We start from the raw sequence: 26206 nt of genomic DNA on the forward strand, positions 1-26206 counted from the left end.
AATTCATGGCTCAGCAAGTGATATGAATAATTTAAGCATCCATTTATTATACAATAATTTACCTTGAAGTACTTCCATGGGCAGAACAGTCCAGGCATTTTCCAAATAAGAGATGTAAATATAGCGAGCTGTATTGCAAGCAAGGCCAATATACAGGACTCTAGAGAGGAAGGGAAGAAGAAACAATGTTGGTTACTTTCTCATTTGACACATTTGCATATAGTTCCAACATAATACAAAAATGTCCAGTGGCATAGAACAATTCTGTTCACATTTTTATTTCAGGTAGAATACTAAATACTGGTTGATGACATGCTAATCTCTGACTTTGGAACAGAAAACAATCACAGCTCCCATTTGATTATTTATGATGATTTGTGACTTATTTTTAATTAAGAATTTAAATCCTAAAAACAGGCCCAACCTCATTTCAAACTTGGGTAGATGTTTTTGAGAAACCAATATTAGCTAGTTCAAAGACGGCCCTTGCTTAATCCACAAAATGAAATACACAGCCAAGGTGCAGAGTGATACTGGGATATAGATTTCCAGAGCAATAACGCTCCTTTCAGGTGTCTTATATTCTATGACTTAGCAATTTTAAAAATAGAAAATGTTCACTCCTATTGGAATGTAACACTATATATTGCTTTCAAGCCTTCCTCTATTCCTTGATGGTTTTTCTGAAAAGATTTTTTTTCACTTTTGGGGCACTGACTGCATGTGTTCTCCATGGTAGTGAATAAATGTTTAAAATGTGACCTGAGAAGCCACACATCCTGGGGGAGGAGATCAAGTTGAAGCTTTAAAACAGAAAAGCCTTATGTTTCAGGGATCTGAAAATACAGAGTGCATCCACTGTATATTGACTGCGGTTTGATACCATTCTGGTCCCACCTATACTGTCATATACGAGTACTTTCAAGATACAGATCAACTGTATTGAACTGGTTTATATGGCAATGTATATTCATAATTCAGTTCAATGCAGTTCAATCTGCATTATATGGCAATGTAGATTGGGCCTCTGAGTGCCATGGTTTAATGCTGTAGTTTTACAAGGTTTTTAACTTCCTTAGCCAAAGAGTATTGGTGCCTCACCAAACTACACATCTCAAGTTTCCACAGCATTGAACCATGGCAGTTGATGCGGTATCAAGCTACATCAGTTCTATAATGTAGATGCACCCTCAGTCGTGAGGAATAGTTTGTTAGCAACTTGAATTACGTTTTTAAGCATGAGGTGGAAAGACTGTTCCAAGTATGAAACTGAGAAAGGATGAAAGTATTTAAATTTCTGGATCAAGGCAGTTTTGCCCATCCATTTGTATCTTATTTTGAGTAAAAACAGCAGCATTCACTTTACCCTTTATATTGGGTAACAACAACTGCAAAGGAACCGCTCTGTATTTGCTCTGCACTAATCAGAAACATGCTGGTAGAAAGGATTGAGATATATTATTGTAAGTGCATGTCGCACCCTGAGGAAGCAGTAGCAGAAAGAGAAGAAAAACAAGTTAAGAAATTAGAATTAAAAGCAACCGACTCTGCTCTGGCTGCAATCTGTGCAGTCTGACGCAGACTGCAGCCAGGAAATCAGGAGATACTTACTTCTTGGGAGGAGAGCAATGATCGATCTCGACAAAATAGTGAAGAGTAGAAACATCACATTGGCAACAAAGATCCTCATAGTTAAAGCAATGGTATTCCCCGTAGTAACCTACAGATGTGAGAGCTGGACCATAGGGAAGGCTGAGCGAAGGAAGATAGATGCTTTTGAACTGTGGAGTTGGCGGAATGTTCTGAGGGTGCCCTGGACCGCCAGAAGATCCAACCAGTCCATACTTCAGGAAATAAAGCCCGACTGCTCATTGGAAGGAAGGATAGTAGAGGCAAAGATGAAGTACTCTGGCCACATCATGAGAAGAAGGGAAAGCTTAGAGAAGACAATTATGCTGGGGAAAATGGAAGGAAAAAGGAAGAGGGGCCGACCAAGGGCAAGATGGTTGGATGGCATTCTTGAAGAGACTGGATTGGCCTTGAATGAGCTGGGGTTGGTGACGGCCGACAGGGAGCTCTGGCGTGGGCTGGTCCATAAGGTCACGAAGAGTCGGAAACATCTGAATGAATGAACAACAACACTCTGCTCTAGTAGTCTGATAACTGAGTATCAGCTTTGAGCTAATTCCAATAGTAACTTGAGAACTATATGATCAGAGGCAGGATTTTGTGTGTGATGAAAAACCTGGAAAATTTACTTTTGAATTCTAATGCCCCACAAATCCTCCATGCTGACTGGTGGATTCCAGGAGCTGTGGTCCAATAAGGTGAATCTTTTATGCTCTGCTGTGTGTGCAGCTCAGCCCTATGTGCAAAAGACAATTCATGAAGACAACACTGTGACATATGTGCAACCCAGTGAACACCACACACACTACCTCCTACACAGTTCCTGATGTTATGAGGGACAAAGAATGATGTATTTGCCTGTGCCCCACAAACATGGTATTATGGGTAAATTTTTAACACTGTAGAATTAAAGGAGGTAAACACTGCTATGGTTCCATGCTACTGATTCGTGAGACATCAGCAAAGAAGGCTAAAGATCCTGGAAAACTACCAGGCTTGAGCCACAGCAGTTAAACTGCTATCAAACTGCATTATTTCTGCAGTGTAAATGCACCCTTTGTCTCCAAATATGTTGGTTTGCACAATGACCAATGCATGCACTGAAAGCTGACCACAGATTCACAATAGAGGACCTAGAAAACATGTGTCAAACTCAAGACTATGGGGTAAATTTGGCCCATCATATCATTTTATGTGGCCCTCCACATGCTGAACACTCCACATGCTGAACACATGCTGAACAACCTGTGCTGGATGGGGTTACACTTCCCCTGAAGTCACAGGTCCGCAGCTTGGGAGTCCTCTTGGATTCATCACTTACGCTTGAGGCTCAGGCGTCGGCGGTGTCCGGGAGGGCTTTTGCGACCGTACCTCGCGAAGGTTGATTTGGCCGGGGTGGTCCATGCCTTAATCACCTCTAGGTTGGATTACTGTAATGCGCTTTACGTGGGGCTGCCCTTGAAAACGGCTCGGAAATTCCAACTGGTTCAACGGGCGGCGGCTTGGATGTTAACTGGCGCCCCTTACAGAGAGAGGTCAACCCTCCTGTTTAAGGAGCTCCATTGGCTGCCGTTTACCTACCGAGCCCAATTCAAGGTACAGGTGCTTACCTACAAAGCCCTAAACGGTTTGGGACCTGCCTACCTGCGTGACCGCATCTCCGTATATGAACCCACGCGCTCCCTCCGTTCATCCGGAGAGGCCCTGCTCACGATTCCACCTGCGTCGCAGGCTCGTTTGGTGGGGACGAGGGACAGGGCCTTCTCTGTGGTTGCCCCCCGACTTTGGAACACCCTCCCCAAAGACATTAGACTAGCACCCACACTGGCAGTCTTTAGGAAGAACTTGAAGACCTGGCTATTCCGATGTGCCTTTCCGGAATAGGATAACCTCCAGCACTATGTCCCAGAAGCACTTTATTAGAGCTTAAGACTCTCTGCACATTGCACTTGCCCAGAATCCCAACAATCACGTCTTACACCCAGCACTTTTAACTTGTACCCTTCATTGGCCCGGCCCTGGTTTTATTGCGTAATAGTGTAATGTTTTGTTGTTGTTATTGCTTATGTTTTTAATTTGCTTGTATTATATTGTTATTGTCTGTTGCTGTTGTTTGAGTCCTTGGCCTTTGTAAGCCGCATCGAGTCCTTCAGGAGATGCTAGCGGGGTACAAATAAAGTTTAATAATAATAATAATAATAATAACACTCCTGTATTCCTTATCATTAGACATCATGACTAGAGTGACGAGAGTAACTAAAGTTGGAAATGACTTGAAGAAACACAACCATTAGAACAGAAACAACAAACAAAGTCTGCTGATTGGATGGTGGTTAGATAGTGAAATTGCCATCCTCCCACTTCTGTTCAGAGGTGTGGTAACATTAAAAAAGCAGTTACCACTGCTATTACTCTATCTCCTCCTCCTCTCTGTCTTGACCTTTTTCTAGTTTGGCACTTAAACTGGCTTAAAATCACTTAAAAACCATATCCTTTAAAATCCCCAAGATACAAACGCTAAACTGAGATTAAATAATTAGAACACTAATACCATATTAATTCCATCCTGGGCTAACTGCAGTACTCTAAGGGAAATGACAGCCAAAAGAATTGTAGAAATGCAATAAAGAGAATCAAGTGGCCAGACTCACATTATTTTAAGTTTGTCTTAGGATAAACTCCTCTTATCAAAGAAATAAATGGGTGTTTAATTTCAAGCACCTTATCTCTTTGGAAATCTCAGCTGCTATCATAAAGCCTTGAAATGGATGAACATAGTTTTCCTGTGGTCCTAATTCATTAGCAACATTACATGGCCACCTATATGGCCCACTCCTTTGCGGTTGTGCTAGCAATGTGAAATGCCATGATGCTGACAGAACTTTACACAAACATGACCAGTAATAAAATTTTACACATTTTTAAATCACTTCCTTAGTTCTCAGGACAAAGCAATTCAGAAATCTTTGTGGAAAGGGCATGGTATGCAATTACTTTTACTACAATTCTAGGATTTTCTGGTTTTCCAACATTCCTTTTGTATTACGGTAGCTGAGCTGCGCATGAAAAGACAGCATGAACCACTGCTGATTTTTATGAGGGTGTTATGACATTTGCACACAATATTATCTCTCCTTCACCAAATAATCATTCTGTTTTTGTGGTTAAGTCAGCAAAAAAAAAGTAGTTCCACCACTCCCACTGACACAAACAGAAGATGCATCACTTTGCATGGTTTACCTATATACGTTTTTATCAACATTTCACAGACAAACACAGCAACATTATTTGTTTATTTATTACCGACATTTATATGCCGCCCTTCTCACCCCAAAGAGGACTCAGAGTGGTTTACAAGTAATATGTACAAATATATTATATTATTACCATCGCACAATATTAATATTATATATTACTATGTTGTTCTAAACCATTATACTGTAATATTATTAGTAATATTACATGTAATATAAAATATATAATTATAATATCATATTATTAGTAGTAGTATTATATTGTATTATATTATAATATAATATTGTGGACAAGCAACATAAGATGGCCAAAATTATTAATGAGGAAAAACTAAAAGCAAAACAAGGCGGAAGTAGTTTGCCTTTACCAAAATCCACAAGGAAGGGCAGGATTCTGCTCTTCACAGAGTTAATTGACTGCAAACAATCTTTTCACTTTATATTCAGTTTGCAGCAATTGGAGTAAACAGATGACAAAAGGAAAAAGTGGGTGAAGTAGAGAGAAGCCGAGACATTTTAAAAACAGCTGAAAAAGTGGGGTGCAGAACACTGAACAGGGGTACCTCTGCTAAATCAGGACAGTTGGGGGTATATAAATGATCTTTTGGAGCTGAGTGAGTTTTTTTGTAATTACTTCAAGACTGACATACATCCCAAAAAGGAATGCAAACAGATAACCACATCAACATAAATACAAATCTACACATATAAATAAAGTAGTATATAATAAATAAATATATAAATATAACATGTAAACTTCTCACTACTGTGCTGCATCATTAGGTTTCATTTTCTAAAAAGCAAAGAATTAAATCCAGGTATTTGTGCTGATCTAGTGGGAAAGTGTCACAGCAGCTCACCATTTAGGACAAGGATTGATCTCACTGTAATACCACCTGAAGTGGCTACTTATGTTTGGACCTCATCAGTGGTCAGAAAACATATATGGCTGCTGTGATGGACTGGATAAGGACTAACAAGCTGAAGCTTAATCCAGACAAGACAGAGGTCCTTCTGGTCAGTCATGAGGCCAATCAGGGTATTGGGTGGCAACCTGTGCTAGATAGGGTTACACTCTCCCTGAGGATACAGGTCTGCACCTTAGCGTCCTCCTGGACTCAACACTGATGCTTGAATCTCAGGTGTCCGTGGTGGCCAGGAAAGCCTTTGCACAGTTAAAGTTTGTGTGCCCACTGCAACCATACCTCGAGCAGTTGGACATGGCTACAGTGGTCCACGCCTTGGTTACATCCAGATTAGATTATTGAAACACACTCTATGTAGGGCTGCCTTTGAAGACAGCCCGGAAACCGTAACTGGTACAAAGGTCGGCAGCCAGGCTTCTAACTGGAGCTAACTATAGGGAGCACACAACGCCCCTATTAAAGCAGCTCCACTGGCTGCTGATAAGTTTCCAGTCCCAATTCAAAGTGCAGGTTATGACCTACAAAGCCCTAAACGGTTTGGGTCCTGCCTGTCTCTGTGACCGTATCTCCCCCTATGAACCAGTGCAGGCTCTGAGATCTGCCAGGGAGGCACTCCTCTTGCTTCCACCACCGTCACAAACATAGTTGGTGGAGACAAGGGAGAGGGTCTTCTCAGTGGTGGCCTCCCAACTCTGGAACTCCCTCCCCAGAGAGATTAAGCAGGCCCCCACACTGTCCTCCTTCTGAAAGACATAAAAACCTGGATGTTCCAGCAGGTTTTCGATAATGATTAGTCCCTAGGCCCTTTCCTTAGGCCATTAGATAGTACTCTGTTCTGCACTTTATCCTCTTCCCCGACTCTATGATATTCTGTTGCACTACCCCTTGTCCTGCCCTTTTTACAGTTGGCCAATTCAGTTTTCTAATCCTGGCCGTTGATATTTTGAACCCATCTCATGGAGCTATAATGAAATTGGTTTTTGGTTTTTGTGTGTATGTTTTAGCAGGTTTATGTTTTATGATGTTTATTTTAATTTGTCTGTATGGTTTTCCTTTCCGGCAATTGAATGTTTTGTCTTATATGTTGGAAACCACCCTATTATTATTATTATTATTATTATTATTATTATTATTACTATTATTATTATTATTACAATCGCTTAATAAAGTTATACTGCCAGTAAAAGACTGGCAGCAAAGAAACCTGCCATTTAACAATTAAACCGCTGGCCCATCTATCTCAGTACTATGTTGACTGGAAGCAACTCACCAGTATCTCAAACAGGAATGGGGACACATTATAAAAAGATATTACTATCTAGCAGGTTGTTAAATCTATCTTTCCTGCACTTCTCTATGAAAACGAATTCATAAAGTGACTATGGGCAAGTCATACTCCATGGCTAAGTGGATATATAAATTGTTATATTGGCCTCTCAGAGTTCTAAGATACATCTACACTGTAGAATTGATGTAACTTTAACTGCCATAGCTCAATGCCATGGAATTATGTGAGTTGTAGGTTTAATCAGAAACCAGCATTATTTGGTGAAATAGCTTGCAAAATTACAACTACCGGTAATTAAAACTGCACTAATTGTACTGTATACATGCACCCCTAGTCTCAAACCTCATACTGTTAGTACACCTAAATACAGATGACTTTGAAACACCATTCCTTCAAGCAATGTTCATTTTTAAAAGCAATATTTGCAACAAAAAGGAGGAAAATGGGGAGGAAAAAGACATCTCAACCAGCAGTATTGCCAGCACTCTCCACTGAGAAATATCCTTGTTTCTTATAGAGATGCACAGTAAAGAGACAGTGAGCAGATGTGGCATCATCCAGTGTTATAGCATTACACTGGGCAAAAACTGAACTGCCAAATATTTCCCCCTTGGGAACCATTAAAAGATAATCTTACAAAGTCAGTCACTGGCAATGCTTTTTGACCCAAGTGACACTTATTATCCAGGCACTCCATTTGAATGCTGTAGTGTCTACTAGTAAGATCAAAGCTGCATAGGATAATTTAGCACATGCTTATTGAGAGGAAAATCCCAGTTTTAAAAGGACTTACCTCCAGCTAGGTAGCTACAGAAGTACAATACATCTGGTACGAGATAACTGCATCAGTCATATCATTTTAATTGTCATGAAGATGTGTGCACTAGAGCTCTATCAGAGTTCTGTATCTCTTAAAAAGTTAAAGGTTTCCCCTGACATTAAGTCTAATTGTGTTCAACTCTGGGAGGAGGTGCTCATCATCTCTATTTCTAAACCAAAGAGCCAGCGTTGTTCGTAGACACCTCCAATGTCATGTAGCCAACATGACCACATGGAGCATCATGACCTTCTTGCAGAAGAGGAACCCATTGATCTACTCACATTTGAATGTATTCGAACTATTTTTTTCATGTCAGGAGTGACTTGAGAAGCTACAAGTTGCTTCTGGTGTGAGAGAATGGCCGTCTGCAAGGACGTTACCCAGGGGATGCCCAGATGTTTTGATGTTTTACCATCCTTGTGGGAGGCTTCTCTCATGTTCCCACATGAGGAACTGGAGCTGACAGAGGGAGCTTTTCCACGCTCTCCCCGGATTTGAACCTACGACCTGTTGGTCTTCAGTCCTGCCAGCACAAGGGTTTAACCACTGGGGGGTCTGTTTTCGAACTGCTAGGTTGGCAGAAGTTGGCCCTAACAACGGGAGCTCATCCCGCTCCCTGGATTCGAACCACCAACCTTTCGGTCAGCCAGTTCAACAGCTCAGTGGTTTAACCCGCTGCGCCACCAGGGGACCCCTATATATCTCTTAGCAAACTATAAATCTGTGGATATATTACTATAGATCCATGATAATTAAAGTGGTTTCAAAATGATATAACCTATGTTGTGGAGATATGCCTTTAGTCACAAAGGCAGGAAACCAGATGCAGTATATCGTTGATGAAAGAAACTCCATCAGAAAGTTAGAATGATTTTCCTTGCTAGGCAGCACCTACACACGTCAAAGCATTCTCCTTTTTCCCTTCCTCCCCCAGCCCTTTGCGCCACCCAAAACTATGCTCTTAAAGTTTCCCAGCTGTACAAAACACAAACCGAGGAAACAGAGGCTCTAGTGAAGTCCATCTGGATGCACTGTCAACTTCAGCAGTTGTACCCGACTGGATCATAGCTACACTCTTGTTTTTTAAGGTAATGCCACATATATCCTCCTGTTAGATAATTTCTGTTAACACATTTGTAAATTTGACTAATTTGTTTCATTCTGGCTAGTCCACAACTACTTCTCTAACATGGCATGTTTTATGTCACAATTCAATTGTTAGTATTTCTGTCTGAGAAGTAGGGTTTGTCATTTTGGACCATGTAACACAATTAACTACAATATAGTAGACTAGGTAACAATGAATACATATTATTTCTATATTATGTGTGTGTGTATGCGCACGTACACACACACATCCAGATACTACAGAAATTTTTTCAATAATAAATGCACTATCAGAAAGATTTTCACCTTTGCTTCTGTGCAAGTATTCATTCAGTATTCTCCGCTCTTCATTACAGTGTTTTATTCTTACACATTATTGCATATATTATTGTTACACTGTTGACCACAGACGTAAAATTATTAAACTTTTTTTGCTTACCTGATGTGACCAATCAGCTCAATCAACTTGTGGCTGAAGAAATAGGCCGTCAGTTCAGACACGTGACTCAGAACAGAGCAGACTCCAAAAAGGGTGGTAGTGCCATTCAGATCTTGTAGGTGCCAGTAGAGAAAGGTGAACACAAAGCCATAGCCGAAGCCCATAAACCAAGCAACAAATAGTACAGAACCATACTGGATGCTGCAAAGTAGCTTGATCAAGTCCCAGAAATGAAAGGACTGCAGCTGGCTGTTGTTACTACGTGTCTCATTGGAAGAGTCTGTGGAAGAATTTCTATCGACCTGGACAACCTCTGCCTCTTTGCTTTCATTTCCCTCTTGCTTGTAGTGGTTGTAATGGAACCGGAACTGAGTCGCCACAAGCAAAGACAGGGTCATCAACACACCGAAGACAATGAAAACAATCCGGTAGTTCTTGTACTCTGGAGCTTTGCAACCTTGACCTTCCACAAACACACTGATGTGGGTAGAGTCAATGCCAATGCCCACCGATAGCATGGCCATTCCCCAGCCCAAGGAGCCCCACATCCGCTGAAGCCCATAACGGTCTCGGTGCTTGCCCAGGTATTGCAGGGTCACAGTGTCTACAATAGTAACCGATGAGGCACTAAAAAACTCTCCTATAATAACAACCAGAAGAATAAGCAGAAAGATAGCCTCTACTTCTTGATGGTCATAAACAAGCATGACCCGATCAGAAACCACTGCCTTGGTGGTGACAGCAGGCAACACAGTTGGTGGGGTTTTATTTCCCAATGAGTTTAGGGAAACAATATTCTCAGTGACTACACCCTTATCTAAAGGATGAACTTCATTTCCACTTGGAGTCATTGCGGGGAAGATAGATTCAGTAACCATAGGCATAGCTGAGCTCAGAGGTGCAAAATTATAGGTTGGCAGATCTCTTTTCCCTCGGCTCTTTGATAATGTAACTCCCACGGTAGCCAATGTAAGGGAGGAGACATTCTGTGGGGTTGTTGCTGGAAAATGACTGGCATTGGTAGGATGTACTGGCACAGGGAACTTTGGTACACATCTTAAGGTTGCTGGTTTGACAAACCCGATTCCCAAATTAAACAACACCCAGCACAAGAGCGAGAAGAGGAGGACCACCTTCCCCTTTTTAAAGCGATCTGCTACGACTCCCCAGAAAGGAGCACTACAGAACTCAATGAAGTACCTGATGCCCACCAAGAGTCCGCTCTGGCTAGGTGTCATGCCCAGCTGCTTGTAATAGACAGGCAGCAGTGGATAGAGGGAGCCATAAGCAGCATAAAAGAAAAAATAAAAGACCTTTGAGACCAGGAGATCATTGTTCACTTTGACACAATGCCTTTCAAGCCAATCTAGCTCTTCATCCGGAATGGTGGTGGTGGTCTCTGTCGATGGTGTATCACTCCGCGCTTGCAAGTCCTGCTCCTTGGAGATCCCATTGAAGGAGTCAGAAAGAACGTATTTCCTTTTCTGGTCCTCTTCATCATCTGTCAAAATGGCAACTTTATCATCGGTTGCCATGGCTTATGGCAAGCATGAGACACGGAGTTGGCTCTCTAGACTTTAGTTCAAGTAGCCTGTGGAAAAATACAAGATACCTGAGTCATGTGCCATGTTGTAATGAACAAGGAGGAAAGAGAAGGCATTTTGATGGGATAAACAATTCTTTTTATCATAAACAGTTGCATTCAAGCTCTCAAGTTGTACTTTAGGTTTTACAATGGAAAAGGCTGCCTAAAAGAGTGGTAGACTCTCCTTCTATGGAGGTCTTCAAACAAAAGTTGGATGCTGACCTCTCAGAAATGTTTTAGCTATGTACCCCTGCATGGACAGGGTTGGGTTTGATGGTCCCTGTGGTTTCCTCCAACTCGAGGATTCAGACAGTCTTCCCTACAGCTTCCATTCAATTCCTGTTTCAACACTGGAATATTAAATAAAAATAACTTTTCATTATCATATTTGATCCCACTAATTTAATTTGAGTTTTTAGTGTATTTTGGACTGGACCAAGTATAGTGGAAGAGAAAACGTAACACTGACAGGGAGTAAAGAAAAAGAGAGAAATGTTGCAGAATCTCCCTAATTCCACAAGAAGAGCCCCAGTGTGATGTAATGCTTTGAACACTGGATTATTACTTTGGAGACCAGGTAGGTACCTAAGGTTCCAATGAGCTTGTGTCTACACAATTATTAATTTTATGCTATATGATCTGCCCAAAGACACATCTCCCCAGTTGAACAATGCAGCAGGTGTTTCTCTTAGCAGTTTCTTTGAATAAAATATTTCTAAAAATCATTTATTTAAGCTTTCCAAGCTCCCTCATACTTATGTAATAGTTTGTTTAAAATTCAATGAAAACTTGAGATTCTAAAAAGACAAGATGAGGTGCTACATAACATTAGACACTGTAGCTCATCTCATGAGCCACAGCAGGTACTGTAATTGCTGGTTTTAGTTTTTAAAACCTTGTACTCATTTTCATCAAATACCGTTTTTCTGTACTTTAACCCCTCATACCAAAGAAACAGCCCCTGCCTCTTTGTTTATCCTAGCCACATTGAAATCTAAGACACTGGCAACAACAAATCAGTGGCCTTTAGAATAAGCTGATTTTCACTTTGTAACGCCTCTCTCAAAATGTTAAAACAACAAAATGACCCATTTCTCTCTCTCTCTCTCTCTCTCTCTCTCTCTCCCTCCCTCTCTCTCTCTCTCACTCACTCACACACACACACACACAGAGTATATAGACAAGTGTTCCAGCAGAAAGAATTCCTGAAGGCAAGTTCTACAATAAAAGACTCCCACCTTCCAGGAAGATAATCTGCAGAGTAAATTACCTCACAGATTGTAAGGGTAAAAGTGCAACTTGGAAAACAACGGTTTTCAGATAAACAGGTTGAAAGAAACTGGGAGGTTTAAAAGGCTGATACCTTCTTCCACCAGGAAGGACCAAGCAGGAGGATCAGTTCAAAAGGGAGGTCAAGTCCATCAAGACTGGCAAGGGATGTTGTTAGTATTATCAATCTGTAAGTGCTCTTGAGAGGGTCTAAGAAAAGACCTGTACAAAATAATGCTGGTGCATCACTGCAAGCAGTTGTTGGACTTAATTATAGACCCTCAGACAATGCGTGCATCAGCTGCTTTATAGTTCAGCCAAGAAAAAAAAGGGATAAAGTACAAACAAAAGCCAACAAACAAAAGAAAATGTGATTTGTATTTTGTTAAGTAAGATTAGGGTGCATGTAGAAATCCGGCATGGAAGCAGTCATATCTGCTCAGAAACATCTCAAGAAAATCAAAATATTCAATAAGGCAGTGGAACAACTCATTCCCACCCATTTAGTTGCTTCCTGCTGCTTCCTAATTCTTTGGATCCTTCCTTCCGACAGCCTTCACAAATTAACATTTGGCATGGTGATATATTCCGAGTTTCTGGGGTTACAGCCTGACCACCTCCACAAACCTGAAATGCCTCGAAGTATTTGTTACTCACAGTACGAACTGTAACCTAAAATATGTTAGAATTTTTCCCTTAGACTGAAAGAGGTTATCTTTCTTTGCCCTATGATAAATGGGCTTTCCTCAACAAGCCCTCTGCATGAATTGCTGGGCAGAGTGACATATGGGACCCTCAATTTGCATTGCAGACAAAAGAAGCACACCCTATTTCCTTCTTCCGAGATACACATCTCACTTGACTCATAGTCCTAGGTGTCACCATGCACACAATGCAATATAGAGATTTATTGGTTCCACATCTGTCAAATATAGTGATAGTAAGCACTGGCACCCCAGCAGGCGATGCTTTTAAATCATATAGACCAGAGGTCCTCAAACTTTTTAAACAGAGGGCCAGGTCACAGTCCCTCAAACTGTTGGAGGGATGGATTATAATTTGAAAAAAACATGAATTCCTATGCACAGTGAACATATCTTATTTGTGGTGCAAAAAAACACTTATAAACAATACAATAATTAAAATGAAGAACAATTTTAATAAATATAAATGTATTCGTATTTCAATGGTTGTGTGGGCCTGCTTTTGGCTGATAAGATTGTTGTTGTTGTTACTGTTGTGTACTTTTAAGTAATTTCAGACTTAGGTTGACCCTGAGCGAGGGCCGGAAATGACCTTGGAGGGCCATATACGGCCCTCAGGCCTTAGTTTGAGGACCCCTAATGTAGACTCTCATTCAACGCAGGATGCCTTTTTGTCCCCAATCTTTTTTGTTCAGGGGAGGTTGCTGCCATCATGGAAACTGAAGACCAATGGGTTGCTGTGAGTTTTTCAGGGTGTATGGCCATGTTACAGATTCATTGAAGACCACTGTATAAGAGCTACACAAAAGCACTCAAGCTTGAAAATGTCGTTGCCAGCATACTGGTAGGTTCCAAACCCACAGCCACTTCTTTCAGCAACAATAAGTAATAAAGCACATACTATAGAAACCAGAGATAAATATATATAATCCTCCTGATATTTGTGGCCTACAACTCCACCAGTTCTAGCCAGTGTAGATACCACCAAAGCTGCATGCCCCTTTAATAGAGGCCAAAATCAACTTGAGGAACCACACACCCATTGCTGACATAAACCAATGAGATGTCATGCAAAAATTCTATGATACCCTATTTATTATTGGCCATTCTAAATATGATGTTCATTCTGTTCCCTTTTTGCATGCCCTATCATATCACTGATTAATATCCACATCCACCCAACCCGCCAACTGCTGTGCCCTTTACATCAAACACTGTTTGCTAATCGTTCTGTGTTTCCATTGTGGCTACTGTGACACACCAACCTGGATTATTCTCCTCTCCTAGCAACTGAAATTGACCACCATCAATCCAGCAGGGCAATCCAGATGGAACTGATAAAAGAGGCAAATTGCAATTTTTTATACCAAGAGAACAAATGGAACCAGTACTACAGGCACTCAGACGCTGAAGAACTGTGTGCTGTTATTGACACGAATAAGCCTGCGACTACAGAGGGTGCCTCAAGGGACAAGGAACGCAATCCTAGCTTGTTTATTCAGATGAAAGCCCCCCCCCCCTTCCCCCAAAGTTAAGGGAAGCTTATTTATGCTTCGGAGTATGGTTCTGCTTGGTGGAAATAATTACCGTACATGCAGGCCTGCTTGGTATGGTGAAGCCAAATTGAAGTCTATAGAATTATATCAGTACAAATTACTTCTCTGAAATCTCTCACCTGCACCCACTTTCTCTCAGGACTGTTAACAAACTGTGAGCATAACAGCACAATCCTAGGTGTACCCCCCCCCCCCCCACACACACACACAATTTAAGAGGGCTTTTTCACCAGGTTAGAATGCACAGGATTGCATCCTAACAGCCAGGCTTAGAGGCCTTCGCATTAGCCTTTGAAAGAAAAAAAAAGATCAGAATTGCTATACAAATGGTTTGCACAATAAAAATCCCATCATTGATTAGCACAGCAATACATTCCTCTCTGGCAACATGTATTAATTTACATTTCAAATGCTTCATGAAATCTCACCTCAGCTTTGGCTTCCTGGAGCCACTGCTGTCTGAAATTAGTGAATTGCCAAATCAGTACTATGACATCTACACAGTTTTTCCTCTATTATTACCTCACTGGGCACAATCTCACCCTACCTGCCTCTGATCAGGGGGAAAGGAGGTTTGTGGGTGATGTCAGACAGGGGTAAGCAAGGTCTTTTGTTAAATTTGGGAACAGTGCCATGCAGGGAACAACGCACTTGCCTCAGATTTTGGATCTCACAGAAAGACATCAAAGAGTTCTTTAATTTATTTTTATAAGAGGAAAGGAGAAACTTGAGAGATTTCCTGCTTCTGGTGCCAAAAAATAACTTGTTCCACCTTAGGTAATAGGACTGGGGAAAGGTACCATTTCTAATTATGATTTGGGCAATAACACATAATGGAGAAGCCTTCATATAATAGAGATGCTCTATATCAGTTATGTGACCAATTAAATTTGTTAAAACAGAAAAGACAGAGAAAAGGAAATGGGAGAATCTGCATTACTAATGAAAGAAAATTATATGTCGCCAGCTTTGATGACAGGTGAGTGGTTCAGCAGGAACAAAAACAATACCATCAACTGGATACAGCTATCACTCCACAAGCTGCAACAGGATAATGGTGTCTCCCCAATTCCTGTTTCTGGCTTTCAACCCCTATCAGCCTTAGACATCATACTCATTAGTGAAGACTGATTGGAGTCGTAAGTGAAATACATCTGGAGGGCTACAGCTGCTCACTTCTATAAGAAGCCACGCAGACATTTCTTGGCCAAACGTCACTCATCCTTAGCTTCCTGTGTTTGATAGTAAATATATTCAAAGTGTTAGATGGTTTAAAAGGCTAACACATTGCAACCTGTTTTCACATTGAAGCTGCTTAAGAACGCCCATTCATCATCTGCTGAAGAGTGAATGTTCCACTTGTTCCATTAATGCCTGACTTGTCGTAACTTTTGAACTGACTGTAACTGTCTGCTTTTCTAAAAGATATTCCAAAATTTAATTGGATTTGAATTAGTAATACAGTGAATAAGTATTCTGTAATGTGTTTTTATGGCTTTTATACAGTTGTTAATATGCTAAACACATCCATGTGCTTTGAATTTATTATGAGATCTTTATGTTTTACTCTATCCTTTCATGTAGTGTAAGGCACTTTAAAATATGCATCTGAAAATTGGAGGGTACTTCATATAAATAAGTAGACAAAAAGCAAAATTGAAGAGGCATCCTACACATGGAGGTAGTCTTAAAGGTTTTAAATAGTACCAATCTACGTAGATAATACAAGTGTGATGCAATGTCTTATTTTCCTCTATAAAAGTAATGGCTTGAAATAAATCAAGTAAATTGAGCCATTTGATTATGAAAAACTTGAGAGAATCCTGGAAAAGTGGTGAATTTGGAAAAGAGAAAGGTCACTGGAGAAACAGAAGATATGGTTGGAGAGCTGGGCTCTCCAAAGGAAGTTAGCAACAGTACAAACATGTGAGTGAAACAAGTTCACCCAGCAATGTATTCGGGATTAAGATGGGTCTTTCTTGGTCCTACTCAGAGGATACTGGTGAATGAGCTTGGGACCTCTACATGCAATCATGTTTCCTACGACAGAGCTACAGCCCTTCCTTGATCACAGGGAAGCTCAGAAAAAAGCATAGAGCTGCATGGGAGAGTGTCTATGTGCATATACTTGTCTTTTCTTCAAAGCAATATGGGATGAGGAAAGCAGACCTACACAAGGCCTCCTCACGTCACATATGAGGAGGGTCTCTTTTTGAGATCATCACAGTCCTCCAATCAACATGTGAAAATGTTCTGTAGGGGTGAAATCTAACAAAGATTCTCCTCTGGGCCACACCAAGTGAATTTCATATATGCTATATAAACTTATATTAAGTCATGCCATCTCTAACATATACTTCAAATTTGATGAAAACCTAGTCAGCTATTTTTCTTGATGTTGTTACTAACTCAAGTTTATTTTTATAGATGTCTTACTTTAAACCTAACAGGGTGACATGTGGCAACAACTTTCTCTACAGGTTGTGTATTGTAGCGCTGATGCTAAATTAAATTGGGATATTTATTGGAACACTCCTGTAAATCATGCCATTTTCTTAACTATCAGTTTTCATTTTAAATAGTACCTTAAGCAAAATCGAGATAAGAGCAGCTCCCTCTTCAAAGCCAATACATACCTATCTTCACATTGTAACATAGCAATTCATATGATGCCTCAAGCATGAATTGCCTGAATTATTAGATATGCCCAAACTGCCATGGATATCAGCCATGGAGAAAAATGGAAGGTGGAAAATGTTATATCACTTTCCAGGCAGCATCATAAGATTCAAATTCCACGGAAAAAGCACCATATTATCAGGAGGCTGTGGAAGACATAAACCCAAAACAAAAAAACATTTCAAGAGCAGAGCTCTGTCCCTGAATAAATAGGATTAAGATAATATGCACCTTCTAAGAAATGCAATAAGCATACATATAAAATATACCAGCTGTATGGGCAGACTCCATTAAGCCAGCATTCTGGGACAAACTTGAGTTAACTAGCCTGTCAGCTCAGAAACATTGGCTTTCTCTCTTGATCCCCAGCAGCCTTTTGGCAGTCAAGGCATCTCTGCAGGTTCTGTTTAGTTGCCACAATTGATCTTCCCTTCCCTTTTTATAGCCAATCTGCCCTCCGTGATGAAACTCAAGGTGATTTTAAAAAGGTCCTCTCTAGTTCCAACCAATGCTAGTCTCCAAGTTTTGGCTTTTTTAGTTCTTTTGCACAAAGGGCAAGTGGGCACACATCTATGGCTGAAAGTACCTTGTGTATCCCTACGATTCCTTTTCATTATCTTTTCTGTTCACAGAGCTTATATGCCTTTAACAGCAACAGAGATGTCAACAGATATAGCTTTTCTGGGGATGGGATTTGCAAATGTTTCAATTATATTGAGGCATCTAAAATTAGCCAACTGCATCTATGCTCTACTTTAGGATCCACATAATATTTATAAGCCAGTTTCTCAAGATAAAACGTGTCAAAAAAATTGTAACATCAGAAAAATAAATAACATTTCCAGATTTTTCTATACCAATTATAATGTGAGGTTCAACAAAATCATACAACAGACTGAACAATAAACACACATTAAGAAAGAAGAATCCATTAAGAATTAACAATTAACACTAAGATCGAATACAAAATATATACACAGAGAGCGACCAAAATCCAAATATCAACTTTAATCTATGAAGTCATTGAGAAGCATGGAAATAATTTAAGAAAAGTACTTCATATATAAAAAATACTGTTGCTATTACCAGTATTTCTGATACAATATTACAATAACAGTAATAGCAGAAATAAATAACATCACTCCAAACTCTTTCCTCTAAGAAAGAAAATGATTTTTGGTTCAAAAATGGGACAAAGTAGAAACAATCTCCCAAACTTCCCATTTTATACATAATCCAAAATTCTTCTTTTTAAAAATCTTAATGAACAGACAATTCTACAAAGGTTTGTTCAGATATTAAACGCTGCAGGTTCAATGGGGCTGACTCCCAGATAAATGAATGTAAGACACATTCTAATCTGACAGACAAAACAATTCTGAAAGAAGGTTTAAAGTCACACCTCTTATTCTCACTCCCACATACGCCTCTCTATACAGGCCAAACATTCAAAGCTGCTATTTAGACAAGGAAGTGAAGAACAGGAATCTGAAATTCTCAATACCTATCTCTTTTTCTCACTCATGTTAAACTATGGTTTCTTGGGAAACAAACCTTAATCCTTCATTTAAGAAGCTGGGTTGTTTCAACAAACCATTGTTAGAATTAATCACTCTTTAAGCTTTGGATGTAACATTAAATTGTGGTTAGTCTAAAAGAGATGTATATATTTCAAAAGCCCATCTTATAATGATAACACATGAGAGGAAAAGAGGAAGTCGGTAGACTCAGCTTCTTTACACTAAACCTCAATTTAGTGTGTTTTTCAAGCTTCAGAGTCTGCATGCTTGTCTAGATATCAGCTTTCCACATTGGTTGCTCAGTACTGCAACCTTCATTTTGTAGACTATTTGGGAAACAGTTACTATTTCCCTGCTTTCTTCTTAATGAGACCAGGGAGCCAGGGATGTATATCATTTAAGAGGTTGCCATGGTGTGCTTTTTATTCACTTTCATTTCTATGCATTTGCAAGAAATCTCCGGCCAAAATACTGAAAATGCTTAAGATCACCAACCTTCTTAAAAGCACCTAGAGCTTAACAGTACTTCTAACATCATGGGGTGGTTGTGAGAAAACTGTAATTTAAGGATTTATCCTAGCTATTCACTTCCTACTCCCCACTCTTTTTATGTGTGTATATTGAATTATGAGTTAGCCTTTTAAGTAGTCTCTGTCTGTTGGTGGATACTTCAAGTCACTAGAATCTATAATATACCTTACCTTCAATGAAGAAAATAATTTCGTAAGGCTTAGGAGAGCATTTCAGAATGGTATGGCAAGAGGCAGCATGCAAAAGAGCCAGGTCTAGTCCTGTCAGAACTGAAAAAAGACCTCTGTCTCAATCCCACACAATAAGACAAGAGTAAGAATTATACAGCACTCCAGAGGTTATTGGACCGCAATTCCCAACTTTCCTCAACATTCACTATATTGGCTAGGGCTGCTGGGAAATGCACTTCAGCAATATCTGGAGGACCAAACAATTCCTAGTGTTCAGTAAGTGCTGAGGCTGCACTTTGGTTTAAAATAGAAGCTTTTGCTGTTGTTTGGGGCACACTGGTGGACTGTCAGTGGGTGCATTTACACTGCAGAATTAATGCAGTTTGATACCAATTTTAACTTCATGCCATGGAATTATGAGAGTTGTAGCTGGCATCTCACCAAACTACTACTCCCAAGATGCCATAGCACGGAATCATGGCCATTAAAGTGGTATCAAACTACATTAATTCTACAGTATTTTAAAGACCAGTGTTGATCCTCTGCATGCCTGATTGTTCCCCAGCTCTCCACAAGGTGCACATTTGTGATGCAAATAGGTATCAAAAAAGAATCTGCCTTTTGTTTTCTTAAAGGCTAATCCTGTACCACCCAGACACCTAAGATGCATGAATTAAAATGGACAGCTCTCTCAGTCTTTCCAAGAACTGTTTTTTTTGTTTTGTTTTGTTTTTTACCAATAGTGAAAACAACTAGAAAACTTTATAATCATCTAGCATTTCAGCCTGACATCCTGGCTTCTAATACAGCCCCAACACAAATGTCAATTTATTGGTTGTTGATGGTTGTTACACAGGATGTGGGGTAGGGGCAGCCATTGAGGCTGCTAAAAATAAAAACTCATTATAGGGATGACCTATTTGAACACTGTGACTATAAAAATGCTACCCTGGTTGCAGGCCTGTAGCCAGGATTTCGATTCGGGGAGGGGGGGGGCTGAGTTTTTTTCAGGGTTTTTTTTGGGGGGGGGGGCGGCTGAGTTTGGGGGGGGGGGCTGAATCTGAGTGAAAGAGGGTCTACCCTAGCAAACCTTTTGTATCATTACCCCAATACCCCCATGCATATGGGATATATTGAGTATGGTGATCAGATCATGATATGAATAAATATAACAGTTTAAATAATGCACCAGTAAGGCCTTTTCGTGAACCACCATGAGAATTTCGAGGGGGGGCTGAAGCCCCTCAAGCCCCCCCCCCCCCCGGCTACATGCCTGTCTGGTTGTCACTGGGGGGGGGAGGGGGAGGCAAAATAAGAACCCCTGACCATCGGTTAGAATTCTGCCCCCCACAAAAGTTTTCTTCAGTGCCCTCAGCATTTGAAAGAGACCCTGAAAATTGTTCATACCTTTCATGCCATTTTTACTGTGTTTGCATTTTGTCGTCTGTTCATTATTATTTAGATGCCTAAATGTATTTCTAAATGATCAAAAGTGTTTTAAGTTATTTCATCATTATTGTTGCGTGCCTTCAAGTCATTTCTAACATGACAATATTAGGCAATGATCTCACATATTCTTGGCAAGGTTTGTACAGAGAGGATTTGCCTTCACCTGAGGCTGAGCAAATGTAGCTTGCCCATGGTCACCCAGTGGGTTTCCATGGCTGAGTGGGAACTCAATTCCTGACTCAGTGTCTTAGGATGCCTGAATTAATGCAAGTTGGTACCTTTTTTGTGTCAGGAGCAACTTGAGAAACTGCAAGTCGCTTCTGGTGTGAGAGAATTGGCCATCTCCAAGGACGTTGCCCAGGGGAGGCCCAGATGTTTCGATGTTTTACCATCCTTGTGGTAGGCTTCTCTCATGTACCTGCATAGGGAGCTGGAGCTGACAAAGGGAGCTCATCTGCATTCTTCCTGGATTCAAACCTTCGACTTGTTGGTCTTCAGTCCTGCCAGCACAAGGTTTAATCCATTGTGCCACTGGGGACTGCCATGGCTTAATGTTATAGAATTCTGGGAGCTATAATTTTACAAAGCCTTTTATACCAAATAGTGCAGGTGCCTCACCAAACAATAGCTCCCAGAATTCCACAGGACTGAGCCTTAGCAGTTAAAATGGGGTCAAACTGAACTGATTCTAAAAGTTGAATTTCTAGCCCAATACTCCAACCATACACTGCAATGCTAGAAATTTGGTGGTGGAGAATTTTATTTGGGATAGCAGGATTCTTATTGGAGAGGGGGTGGGAGCTATCTTCTCTCCTTAGTTACAACCCTGAATGTTACACTCATCATTGCTCCATCAAAACAAAATTGAACTCTTTACACCCTTTACACTTTACACTTGTTTAACCGACAAGGGTTCTTTCCTCCAACTTTGGACATTCCACAACTACATATACTCCACTTGCCTTGTTACCATCAGATCCTCTGAAGACGCTAGCCACATATGCAGGTGAAACGTCAAAAGAAAATGCTGCTAGAACATAGCCATACAGCCTTCAACAATATAAAACCAAACACTACTTGAGGACAATAAACATAGGGGCAGAGAGCTGAACACTTCCTTGTCCCTAAAGCACAGACAGCAATTCTACCAGGAATACAATTCTAGTGGTGGTTGCAGTGAGTGCAGCAAGAGACAGATTTTCCTTTGACTGAGAGTCAGAGCATACAAAGGAGCAAGTGTGCCTCTGATTGGCTGCTAACAACGATCACCCAATTGCCTCTGCAAGGCTTCTCCTTCCCACTGACAAGTGACATTTGCGGAAGTCCCCACCCAGCTGATGCCGGCAACAGCACATCGCAAAAACAAACATGAAACACAATTAGCAATGAGAGAAGAACAAGTGCTACCATTTAACTTGTTTGCATGACATACTCCTTTTTTAACAAAAAGAAAAAAATGGGATATGGATTTCAAACATATTTTGAACAAGGTTTAAACAGAAGGGATGAATTATAAAGTGAATGAAAGCAGCAACAAGCTAGATTTCATGCAACCAGATAGTCACTCAATACCCAACGGCATAGGAGGACATCCCACTATCTATATAAGTATGTATGAATGTGTGCATGCATCTACACATATACAGAGAGAGCATTTTCAAAAGGTAACCCCCCTCCCCAATATTCAAAAGGTAGCCCCCTTCCCCAATACTGTAAAATTGAATCATAGGTGGCAATACATTGTTGGCTAGGGGTAAAATACTATGCACAGGTCAAAGCCATCAAAATGTGTCAAATCCCTTTGGTACAGGTCTGGGAAATTGCATTTTATAGGAAAAAGTATGCCTATACTCAGCACTCCCCCACCCAATGCCTGTAAAACTTATTTAGATGGATTTGGTACCTTTTGTAAACATGTTACACATATTTTTGAAGAAAAAAAACCCATGCTATTAGAATCTCAACTATCAAGCTTCCAGAAAATAATACTCAAGGGCTGCCAGCCTATCTGCCCTGGGGCTAAGTGCCATTTAAATCCAATGACCTTCACTTCCAAACAAATGTGGCTATAGCTCAGTTGAGTGAATTTACTGACATCATCATTATTATTTTTTTAAAAGAAGCCACCGTACTCTGACCATATGCAGAAACTTTTAAAATATGTATGTTTGAAAGATGCCCCCCCCCCCCGTTTTCCCCTGCTTAATGCATGTGCACTGAATACATGTGCATTGAATAGTTCCCAAGTTAAAAACAGGATAGGTTTTGTAGGTTTGTTCTTAAGCTGAATTTGTTTGTAAGTAAAAAGAGGTACAATTTTAAGTGTAACTCCAGTCTCTCTCTCTCTCTCTCACACATACACACACCAAAGCCATGACAGATGGATAACAAATAAAGTATTGTATATATATAAATTTTGGATAACACAGGAAGGTTTTACACCCCTGGGGTGTTCATTTTACTGTCTGTGCCCTTGTTCAGAAGATTTCACCTTACTTTCTGTCCCTGTAAGAATTGGATTTTGAAAAATGTGGCTAGTTGTGACAACAAGAATTGGTGACAAAACATCAGCAGAGATACGTTTTCCCCATGATCATTCTTTCAGGAGATTTCCTTTCTGAGGGGTAGATTTCTCTCATTTTGTGTGGTGTCACTACTGCCTTCGGAGAGTGACCACTCATTTGTTTGTTTCCACCTACAGTTATCCTTATGATAAAGCACCTCCCCTTGCCCCCTATAAAGGCCAAACTCCACTGTTCCTCCTTCTTGACTCCTCTCTTATAAATGTACTTTTCATTCCTATCTCACCCAGAGTTTTAAACTTTTAACATTTTATTTCACACATCTGGCCTGCCCTTTGTGTTTGATTTTACTATGCCATTTTATATTGTCTATTTTATTTTATGTGTCATTTTATATATTTTGTTATGATGTATTTCTTTGCTATTTTGTGTCTAATTATGTTGTATTATTTTGGGCTTGGTGTCATGTTGGCCGCCCCGAGTCCCCTTTGGGGAGATGGTGGAGGGTTATAAATAAAGATGATGATGATGATTATTATTATTACTGTTCTTAACTAGGACCTGTTTGTAAGTCAGATATCTGTAACTTGGGGACTGTCTGTATATTTTCCTCTGTGTCATGATTAGAAACTGAGTCATATGACACAATTTGGGCTTCTTGTCAAAAGGTACAAACACCAGATTCAAGCCATTTGTGGGAAGGCCAAGCCCCCCCCCCCCCCCGGGGTTAGAAAAGCCGTATACAAGTGAAGTAAATAAATAAGTAAATAAAAATTTCAGGCCCAGGTTTCTTCAAAGAAGCCTTTTCCTAAAGCTTCCTGTGAGGATGAGGCCCCTCCCACACAATTGTACACAATCCACATTGAATTGGCTTATATGGCAGTGTGGACTCAGAAAAAACAGTTCAAAGCAGATATTGTGGATGATCTGCCTTAATATTCTGGGTTAGATGGCTAGGTAGAAGGGTCCTCAGATCCAGCCTTAGGTCCTTTTACACTGCCGTATAAAATCCAGATTATCTGCTTTGAACTGGGTTATATGGCAGTGTGGACTCAGATAACCCAGTTCAAAGCAGATATTGTGGATTATCTGCCTTGTTATTTTGGGTTATGTGGCTCCATGGAAGGGACTTGAGAGACCAGTGGGTTTTTGATGGGCCCTGCTCTCCAGAAGGCCCTCACACCCAACAACAATAACAAAACTTTATTTATATACCGCTCTATTTCCCCAAGGGGACTCTGAGCAGTTTCCAAGTAACATAATCAATACATACAAAGAAAACAGCATAAACATAAAATTAACAAGACAATATAAGCACTAAAAACCACAGCAGCACATATATTTAAAATAATCCTGCCTGTTCAAGGCAGTTTAAAAGGCTGGGCCGGGCTAGTGCGATTTTAGCGGGCCCGGGAAATTAGGTAGAGTCTATGGCTGTACATTTCCAGGGCCTAATAGAAGAAAGTGACCTGGGTAATTGTTTTTTTCTTTAAAAAAAAACACCAAAATAATGTAGAACTTTTATTTCAGAAGATTAGCAATATACAATCACTCCACCTCCTACTCCCACCCTCCAAGATTGCCCTGGAATCATGAAACATTGATGTATTGACCTGAAGTATTGACCTTATCCTAGGACCCTTCCACACACAGCCATATAACTCAGAATATCAAGGCAGATGATCCACAAGATCTGCTTTGGAATATCTTGAGTCCACACTGCCATATAATCCAGTTCAATGTGGAGTTTATACAGCTGTGTGGGAGGAGCCAGAGACTTCATGGAAGAAGTCCCTACAGGATGTCTCTTCCCCAAAGGATGCCTGCCACAGACTTGTCCTCCTCTCCTATCTTCCTATCCCTAACAGAGGCCGCGATGGATGCTACAGGCCTATAATGAGGAGTCCTGGAATGGGTCAAATGGAGGAGGAGGAGGAGAAGCAGCACCAGTACGCCTTTCCTTCCTTCCTCCCTCCCTCTCTGTCTGGCTCGTCGGCGCCTTTTGTTCTCCTCTGAATGGAAAGAGAGGTGGGCAGGCAGCTCTTCCTCCTCCTCATGAGAGACAGTCGCGAGACAAGAGACGGAGACTCACCTCAGTCCCGCGAGGGCCCGCCTTCCTCAGCCGTTGGGCGCGTGAGGCGCGAGCGCCGCGCACCATCCTCTGTCTCCTTGCCTGCCTGCCTGGCTTGGCTCCCTCGCGCGCCTCCCTGAGAGAGAGAGAGAGAGAATGAGAGCGAGAGGGAGGGAGGAGGAGCCACGCGCTGACAGGTGCCACCCGGCCCCGCCCCCCTTGTGCTGGAGGATGAGGGCAGATCATTCTCATTCTCTCTCTCTCACCTGCCAGGGCTCAGGGCCAAGGAACCCTGGGACTAGCTGAAGTTGGACAAGGCTTGTTGCTCTCTCTCAGGCCAAAGCCATGAGGAAAGGCAGGTCACTACTAAAGTAACAGTATTTGTTGTTACTACTACTACTACTACTACTGCTTATATTATTATTATTTAACTCTCTCTGCCAAAGCCATGACAGGCCGATAACAAATTAAGTATTATTATTATTATTATTATTATTATTATTATTATTTACTTTTTATATTATTATTACTTAGCTTTCTCTGACAAAGCCATGACAGTCAGATAACAAATTAAGCATTATTATTATTTACTTTTTATATTATTATTACTTAGCTCTCTCTGCCAAAACCATGACAGGCGGATAACAAATTAAGTATTATTATTATTATTATTATTTACTTTTTATA

The 26206-nt window shown here is 40.6% G+C and overlaps 1 protein-coding gene across 6 annotated transcripts in view; it reads right to left on the reverse strand.

Moving 5' to 3' along the window:
- Positions 1-25674, reverse strand: part of MFSD6 (major facilitator superfamily domain containing 6) — a 43887-nt gene extending 18213 nt beyond the window's left edge. For 5 of the 6 annotated variants that reach the window (XM_060780526.2, XM_060780567.2, XM_060780550.2 and 2 more), the window contains exons 1-3: positions 25541-25674; positions 9464-11054; positions 63-160 (exon numbers count right to left, since the gene is read on the reverse strand). In XM_060780526.2, coding sequence (XP_060636509.2) covers positions 63-160; positions 9464-10998 — 1633 coding nt within the window. In that variant the 5' untranslated portion in view covers positions 10999-11054; positions 25541-25674. The remainder of the gene's footprint in view (positions 1-62; positions 161-9463; positions 11055-25540) is intronic. The other variant, XM_060780534.2, reaches the window with a different exon arrangement.
- Between the last annotated feature and the right edge of the window lie 532 nt (positions 25675-26206).

This window comes from Anolis sagrei, chromosome 1 (genome assembly GCF_037176765.1).
Source record: "Anolis sagrei isolate rAnoSag1 chromosome 1, rAnoSag1.mat, whole genome shotgun sequence".
Taxonomy (NCBI): Eukaryota; Metazoa; Chordata; class Lepidosauria; order Squamata; family Dactyloidae; genus Anolis; species Anolis sagrei.